General features: G+C 33.5%; 1 protein-coding gene across 1 annotated transcript; it reads left to right on the top strand.

The window, feature by feature from the left end:
* The first annotated feature begins 401 nt into the window (after window positions 1-401).
* Window positions 402-2926, top strand: LOC130966075 (uncharacterized). Its single transcript, XM_057890836.1, has 4 exons — window positions 402-521; window positions 889-1159; window positions 2086-2196; window positions 2273-2926. Exons 1-4 carry the CDS (start codon window positions 402-404, stop codon window positions 2509-2511), a joined length of 741 nt encoding a protein of 246 aa, XP_057746819.1. The 3' UTR covers window positions 2512-2926.
* Window positions 2927-9413: the final 6487 nt, after the last annotated feature.

A 9413-nucleotide genomic window follows, 5' to 3' on the forward strand; every position in this document is an offset into this window, starting at 1 on the left:
TTTTTAATATTTATCTTTTAAAATGATTATATGATAAAAATTCAAAAACACAACTTAATTTAAATAATTCAAAATTAAATTTAAATTTAAATTTATTAAATATTTATCTTTTTGATATTAATGCTCCAAAACTTATCTTTTAATACCAATACTATAATTTTATTTTTTTAATTTATTAATAAAAATTAGATATAATTTAATTTTAAATTTTTAATATATGTAATTGTTTCAAAACCACTTCTATACTCGGTGCCAAAAAACTAAATTTTATTCAAAACACTCCTTTTGGTTTCAGTTTACAGAGCCCGCCTCTCTCCTTCTCAAAAATTGCTCTGCCTCAGATTAATAGTTTACAGAGTTAAATCTCAATTTGGCTCCTGAAATTTAGTTCGATACTCAGAATGACTCCCACAATTTCGTTGGTCCCAATTAGAACCCTCAAATTTGCAATTGTGACTCGAACTTGCCCCTGCGATCATCTCCGTCACCAGAATGCTGATTTGATGCAATTGCATGAAATGGTAGGCACTACTTAAATGACGGCGCATTGGTTTCGCACCCAAATCCTTTGGAAACCACGTCGTTTCAGTTTTTTGTGGGTTAAAACTCTCTTTCTTTCCACTACAAAGTTGTCAAACATCAAAAAACCCCTTACACTACGTGGTTTCCAAAGGATTTGCGCGCGAAACCAATGCGTCATCGTTTAAGTAGTGTTCACCATGTTATGCAATTGTGCTAGATTAGCTCTCCCGTGACGGAGATGATCGCAGGGGCAAGTTAGAGCCACAATTGTAAATTTGAGAGTTCTAATTGGGGCCAACGAAATTGTAGGGGTCATTCTGAACATCAGGTCAAATTGAGATTTAACTCGTAGTTTACACTTTACAGACCCTCTTCACCTCACCCACACTACTCTGCGAACCTGTGGCCGCCGCCGATCTTCCGGGTTGTACTCCAGCCAGCCTTCGACCTCGCAACTCAGACAACCTCCACCCTTTCTCGTGCTTCACGCTCAGAGGTTACAGAGCCTTAACTCGCTCACACTGCTCTGCTTCCTACTTGTGGCCGCCGTTGAACTCTGGTCTCAGACCTCGCACCCTCGCAAGCCTCCGACCTCACACCTCAGGCGACCTCCACCCCCCGTCGTTCACGCTCACAGGTCACAGATCTCACCTACTCACACTACCCTTGCCACTTTGCGTCTTTGTGCATCCTTTGCCAAGTCTCAATTTTTTGTGAGTAGTGATGTGATTCTTGTTTGTTCTCTTTGTTAATGATGATTCTGTTTGTTTCTTTGTCAATTTTTTGTGAGTAGTGATGTGATTCTTGTATCCTTTGTGTGGTGTTTTGAACAGAGTTGTTTTCTTGTTTCTTCATCCGCTGCAAATACTGAATCCGTCCCCACGTGAAAGCTGAGACCTTGGTCTCTGTAAATTTCTAGGTTTTCTAATTTTTTTTCTCTTCATATAGTTATTAAGTTTTCAATCTTCTAGAACATTTATTGAAGTTGTTTTCTTGCTTGCTTATCCATTTTGGGAGCTATATTCTGGTTGTCATTAGTATCGGGTCGGGACCAATTGGTTGTTCAAATATGTTATCTTCTAAATTTTAATTGTGAATAAATAAGTGAACTAGAATAACATGTGCTTAGGGAGGAGGAGGTTTTCCATTATGATTGCATTGCTTTTGAGTTAACTTGATTAGTTCATATATTTAATTTTATGTATTTGTTTTTGGAATGGTAACATGATAAATAATGCGGAGACATCTATTGTTTAGTAGAGTACTACAGGCATGATAATTGGGAAAACCAACTTCAATAAGAAATAATGGATGAGTTATGATCTATTGAGGTTCTGTCCTTCATAAGGTATGGCTTCGGATTTGTGTTTGTTTATCAAACTTGTTATAGAGGGGAAATTCTATTTGACAATCCTTTTGCATTTTGATAGTGTTCATTTAATTTCTTATCTGTTCTACCAATTTACGCATGACTATTGATTATGGAATTCTTTTTTATTTTGATTCTTTTGAATTAGTTTAGCTGTTGAGTTTCATCTTTTCCATGTTTGGTTACATTCCTAGGTGTTGAAAACTCCTGTTTTGCTCGACATGCTTGCCGCATATTTAATGGATCGGGAAAATCCATTGATAATGGTCCACTCATATTACCAGAGCCTTACTTGGACATATCAGGTATATAACTTCTCCTCGGGTGGTCTAAACCTGTATGTTTATTACTGACGTTCTTAATATTTTCCCAATATTTCAGGAAGTTCTATCAATCCTAGTGAGAGAACCTATCTAGAGGAGATGATACAAACCGGAATTTCTATAATTGATGTCATGAGTTCTATTGCTAGAGGTCAAAAGATCACTCTATTCTCAGCTGCTGGTCTCCCCCATAATGAAATTGCTGCACAGAAATGTCAGAAGGCTGGTTTAGTCAAGCGATTAGAGAAATCTGATAATCTGCACATAACTTTTTCAAATAATTTTATCATTGGATAATGAAGGAGATGTTGAAGCATTTAAAGAAGGCCTAGATATGCCAGATGATTATACTATTTAGAATGAAGTTGTGGCAAAGGAGAAAAGAAAGTTGTTTTTGATTTAGGTTCTTTTGGTTTAGATCTCTCTTTAAAGGGTTTCAAAGATTGTTCAGAGACTTTCAAAGAAGATCTAAATATTGAGAAAAAATTTTACATATGGAAAGAAATGGCAAAGGGGTAAGAAATGATCAATGAAGAGCAAAATGTTAAGTTGAATGATACTGAGCTCAAGTTAAAAGATCAAGGACATAAACTAAAAACTCAACAGAAAAGAATTAGTTTTATTGAAAAGATATTTCATGCTTTATATAAAAAGTTGAATCTCCCATTTCTTTCAACTTTGTTTGTTCTTGTAGAAGATGAACTTGGGACAGGCATTAGTGATGATGAGGATAATAACATGAGTGATTGATGTTTATAGTATATGTTTTTTTTTATTTAGATTAAGGAATATTTAAGTGAATTAGTTAATCCATTTTAATTTATTTATGACTTGTGACCTTTTTAAAGGCTTTCTTTGTTTTAGTTTAATTATTTTTTTTAATTTTAGTTTGATTATATTTATAAACAAAAGTATTTTAATAATAAATATTTTTTTAACTCTTTTATTGTAATTAACTTTTTCATGATTTTATTATGTGTTTATAAATTCAATGATGTAATATGAAAAATTTGTTTATTATAATGGTCTTAATATAGAAAGCAGATCCTATACAATTTATTTTCTAAAATATTTATATATTAAATTGCAAATTATTTTATATAAAAATTATTTGAAATATTAAATTAAATTTGTAGAAAATTTGTGCGAAAATAATTTTTTGTTTGTATGAGATTTGTTTCAAATACGTAAATTATAATAAAATTAAATTTGTCTGAAATTTAATCGAAAAAAAAACATAGTTGATTTGTCTAAAATTTGTTTGAAAAAAATCTGTTACATTTAATTAAATTCATTAGAAATTTATCTGAAATGAAGTATATTTTTTGTTTGAAATTTGTCTTTTGTCTAAAATGAAATATTTTTATGTTTGAAATTTGTCTGAAATACATTATCTTTATGTTGACTAATTTGTCTAAAATTTGTCTAAAATACATCATAATAGTTAGAAATATAGCAGATAAATGCCTATTCGAAATTCGTCACAGAATTGTCTGAAAAAAATTTCGGACGAAATTTCAAACAAAATATAAATTAGCAACAAGGGTTTTGGGGACAAAAAATTTTCGTCTCAATTTTGCTTGAAACGAAAAATTTGTCTCTAATTTGTTCGAAATTTATTTCAATTTTGTCTCAAAATTCGTCCGAAAAATACTAATTTCTACCGTTAGAGGGATTACGTGCTCTGTCACCGTTAGAGGGTATCTGTGTCCTGTCACCGTTAGAGGGTATCGATGCCGTGTCACCCTTACAAACCAAAGAGAAAACACAAGCACATTGACGTCCAAAACTTTCAATCATGATTCATTCATTAATCCTATAGGCAACCCCGGCACACTCCCACATGTTCAAGCTTCCTCAATCAATCATAATTATTCAATCATAATCACATACATATACATACTCAGTCATAATCAACATTAATATAGCCATTCGGCTCACATCACATACAACACTTCCACCATTACCCTCAACAACCCATATATTCATCATTTGTCATAATTTCTCATAGCTTTCCCCTTTTTTTCATCCGCAAGTTACACTCTTTCCTAACTTCTTCTTAATTACTAGGCATTTTATATCGATTTAGAACTTAAAGGATGAAAACAGGGATTTAGAAGCTTGAAACAACGTCTCGGAAGGTTACAAGCTTGTTAAGAAGGTGAAAGACTTGAAAGCAAGGGTTTTATAAGAAAACAGGGTCATGTGCGTACGCACAGAGGTGTGCGCGCGCACGCCCATAAGAATTTTCAAGATATGTGCATACGCATAGAGGTGTGCGTATGTACAAGTGTAAAATTTTTCAATTCTGTTTGTTCGCACAAGGCGTGCAAACGCCCTCTACAGAACGTACTTCCAAACGTGTGCGTGCGCACAAGGCTGTGCGCGTGCACAGCTCACAAGACTTCGTTAGTTGTGTGGGCACACAAGGCATGCCAACGCTTCTAGCAGCAGTCATATCCCTGTGTGTGCGTACGCACAAGGCTGTGCGTGTGCACAGGTTCAAAAATCCACAGGGTGTGCGTTCGCATACAAACTAGAAATCACAAACTCTGCAGAATTCTCAAAATTCAGATTTTAGGCCCCAACTTTCAACGATCATATCTCCTTCCACAAAATTCATATTTCCACCAAATTTAAATCATTGTAAAGCTTGTGAAATTATCTTTTATTTGATATAAAAAACATCAAATTCCAAAAACAATAGCTTAAGATATGATCCATTGAATTTCATCAAAATTTCATTTTTACCAAAGTTCATAAACTTGCAATTTCCAAAGCATCCACTTCCAAATTCATTCAAAACCAACCAAAACTCATCTATTCAACGTCAAGCATTTCCAACCTCTCATTCAATCCTCAACCCACCCGTTCTCCACTTTTAACCAATCTCAATTCAATAAATTCAATTTATAATCAACTTTCCATAGCTCAATTCTCCAAACATTTATTCAATTTCATCAATCACTATAAGTATACACATCAATATCACACACCAAATCATGTTCACCAACAAGAGCCTCAATCTTACCAACACTTAAGCATATCAATCCATATTACTCATAACCTTACATGCTCATCAACAATTAACAACACTCACAACCAATCATTCATTATTCACAAATATTCAACTTAATCCATATCATCCAACAACCATATCAACATTTCAAAATCCACTAAATACATACATAACAACACAATTCATCTCAACCAATCAACAACATCAATAGTTCAAATTCTATCTTAGGGTCTCTAGCCTAAGTTTTCACACCCACATTATATTTTAGATACAAGAAACCGAAACCATACCTTGACCGATTCCCGTTCAACCCGAAACACTTCCAAATTCAACCTTCAAGGTCCCAAAACTTTACCAACAGATTTTTCAAGCCTATTGCTCCACTCCAAAGCTTTCCAAAACCATCAATCAAGATCCAATGTACACACATACATTGCCTAATACACATATTATACACCCACACATACAAATCAATCACTAAATTACAAAATTCCAAGTGTTTAGCTTAGGATTGAGAATCTTACCTTACCCAAAGATCAAAGAGGCAAGATTAAGCCTTCCTCTCAAGCTAATTGGATCCTATAACATCAAAAACTCAATCTTAACACCTTTCACCCAAAATTTTCGAAATTAAGGGGTGGAAATTCGAAGAAGAAATCATGACTTATCTCAAGAACAAAGTTGTGAATTTTATAGAGCTCGACGCCGCGGTCGCGTGGCCATAAACGATGCGTCAATCGGACCTTCGAATCAAAAGTTATGGCAACTTGAATTTGGAGCAAGGGTTTGGAACTTCTCCTTCTTCCCCCTTTGTGTTTATGAACGTGTGTAATGAATGGAGGAGGAAGGAATGATGAAATGCTTTAAGTGTGGGCTGGATTGCGTTGGGCCAATATGGGTCCAGTTGGTCCGGTTTGGCCTGTTCGGCCTAATCTTGGGCCGATTTTTTAAAATTAGTGTCAAAATTCTCGTTTTAATTTTCTCTATCATATCAAACCATAAAATTCACATTTCTAATTTTCTAGAATAAATTCTAATTTGTGGGTTAGTTATATATTAATTAACCGAGTTTTACAAATGGAAGTTAAGCTTGGAATTACCCCATTTGGGTGTTGTACTTGTGAACTTGGCGCTGGGCTTCAAGATTTGAGCATTAGACTCCATTCTTGGGCGCTGGACTTCAAGATTTGGGCGTTGGACGCCCGTTTTGATAATTCTTGGGTGTCTAGCCTCCGTTCTCTTCGTAGTTCAATCCTGTGCCTTCCTTGTTTGATTCTCTTCATCTTACTTCTTTGAAAATATAGCCCTAAATAAACAATAAATCTAAAATAACTCCAAATATATGATTAGTTATGAAAAACTTCATTAAAACATAGAAACTTCAATTTAAATCACCAAAAAATTACTAAAAAGATATGTAAAATTCACTAAGGATGCCAAGGCATCACACGTACACTAACATTGTCAAAAACAGAATTTTACGGGAGTGTTGTTCCAATTTGTCACAATATGAAGGGGGCATATTGTCTAGGAGTGACAAAACGGGATGAATTCTGTTGGGTCAAACCACTAAAAAAGGCGGGTCGGATGAAATTTTGGACTTGTCAATTTTTAAAAACCTGCCAAACCCGAAGGCTTTAGTGGGGGAGGGAGAGATGGCCTGACATGTTAGATTTTTTTTGAAAGAATATTTTGGTCATTTTATAGCACCATATAAATATGAAATTAAGAGAATCCATGGTGACATGGTTATTGTTATGGATTATGTGGTGTATTTTAGTTTTAGTGTGCTTTGATAATTTAATATTATGATTTAACTAATTGTATATTTATTATTTAGAGTTTAAAAATAGTCATTGTCATGAATTTATTGAATTGTATTTATTATAATATTATTTTAAAAAAAAAGTAAAGACAGGTCAGCCTGCCAATCCGCTAGTCTGCTCTTTGGCGGAAAGGGATTGCAAGTTCAACCCATATTAATTCGACAGGACGAGCCGCTTGTCCCATTTTGTGGCAGACTTTGGCTTGGCCGAGGGGAGAGAAGAGTAGCCGACTTTGTCACTTTTAGCATTATCTAATAGTACACAGAAATGTATTGTCTGACAATACATACTAGGCATGTGCGACATGCGTTTTTGTTCTATAGAGCCGTGATACAGTGTGATTCTCTTTTCTCACTCATAAATATTTGTTATCTATTACTCTCAACAAATTTTTATCTATAATGTTGGTATATTTTTTTTTTTGAAACTGAACTTAAAAAAATTATAGGATTTGTGAGTGAAATTAGTTGGTATTAATTAATAATTATAAAATACTAGTAGTTTACAATTAGTTGGCATGAAATTACGAATATATTTAAATATATCTTAAATAATATTTAACTATTGGTTATGAAAAATATTATTATGTAATATATACAATTAGTGATGCTTTGTAACACTATTTAGTATAATAAATAATTAATATAATATTTAAGTACTTTATTTAAATAAGGTTAAATATATATTTTAAATTTATAACTTAAATTTAACAAGTAGTTGCAGTTTTTATAATTGTTGTTCTTCTTATTGAAAGGCTATTATTATATTTTTTATAAGTTTATTATGAACTTAACTGCAATTGGATTAAGACTTCAAACCATGCAGGTAAAACATTTAGTTAATTTAGACAATATAATTTAATACATATCCAAGTATATATATAATCCAATTCATAATGTAGTCCATATTTCGATACACTAATTAAATAAACACTAAATTTATTAAGAATTAGGTGTTGAACTATCAGCACTTTTTAATTTGGCATGTTAAGGGTATTTACTTCGACCATGATTGCTGCTTCCGCAAAATTTGTAATTCTTAGGACTAAGCATATTTATTTCGTTTAAAAAGCGGTTATTTTGAGAGGACCTTTGGATACTCGCTTCAGGTACGGTTTAAGTATATATCTTGATCTTTGATCCACAGGCCATCTTACTAGGTTCTTCAATGGTCTAAATCAGATTCTATATATTTTTTCTGATCTCATCCATTCTATATACCTCAACAACATATTATTGCCAAGCGCAGGTTGACACAACAAACAAAGATATGACGATGTGAAATTTGATATATCTGAAACCCACCAGTCACAATGCCATTGATAGAGATTCACCGCATACCCTACATCACTGGACATTTCGTGCACTTTAAAGACCTCATTTTGTCTATCAAATAAGTTAACTTGGATGTTTCTTGCTAATTTGATTGAAGTCTGTTAGTCGCATATTCAAAGAATAGATATCTTGCATTCCTTCGAGCCTCGGTCTCAGCCCTCTTCCTATCAAATAACTCATTTAGTTCGTAAAAGGTTTCCTTGACATAATAGCTTGTAAAAAAGCAACAAAGCAAAATAAATAAGTATATCACATAATACTAACAATGTTGTATTACTGTAACTTACTTATCCAAGTTGATGATAAGCTTATACAAATACAGTGTCTTAAACTTCCTTAAGAAGTTGGATGTTATTTGTTTAATGCAAAACATGTGGATAACTTTTAGAGATTCCTATGATCTATTACTACGGGTTTTTGCTGAGTTGATAGAGTCGTATCAATCAAAGATAAAATCAACACTATCCTGAGTCACCACATGTGTATGCAAATGAGTAAGGAAGAAGTGACATGCATCAGAAGTCTCACTGGCAACAACGGCAAATGCAAGAGACACAATATTCTCATTGCTATCCTATAAAACTGCAACTAATATAACTCCTTTGTATTTTCCATACAAATGTGTGTCGTCTATCTGTACGAGAAGTTTGTAACTCATAAACACTCTTAATGCAAGGGTAAAAGCTCCAAAGCACTCACATCAGTATTCTAATAACCCATACCAACTCATCCCCTTGGTATGCTAGTGCAATTTCGATCTCGACAACTGTTGATGGCTCGTATTGTACCATTGTTTCAAAATAAGAAACTTCCCAACCACCAAAAGTTTTCTCAATTTGATTTTACTTAGCCAGTCATGTCTTGCAGCAATTGATCATAAAATGGAACTTGGATTGCACTTCAACAATCACATACTTCACCTTTAGAGATTGGTTAGATTCAACCAATGGCGTTATCACTTCGGCAATCGTTTCTGAGTTTATTATAGCAATATCTTGAGAAATGATAGTGTTGGTGCAT

This window comes from Arachis stenosperma, chromosome 3 (assembly GCF_014773155.1).
Source record: "Arachis stenosperma cultivar V10309 chromosome 3, arast.V10309.gnm1.PFL2, whole genome shotgun sequence".
Classification (NCBI taxonomy): Eukaryota; Viridiplantae; Streptophyta; class Magnoliopsida; order Fabales; family Fabaceae; genus Arachis; species Arachis stenosperma.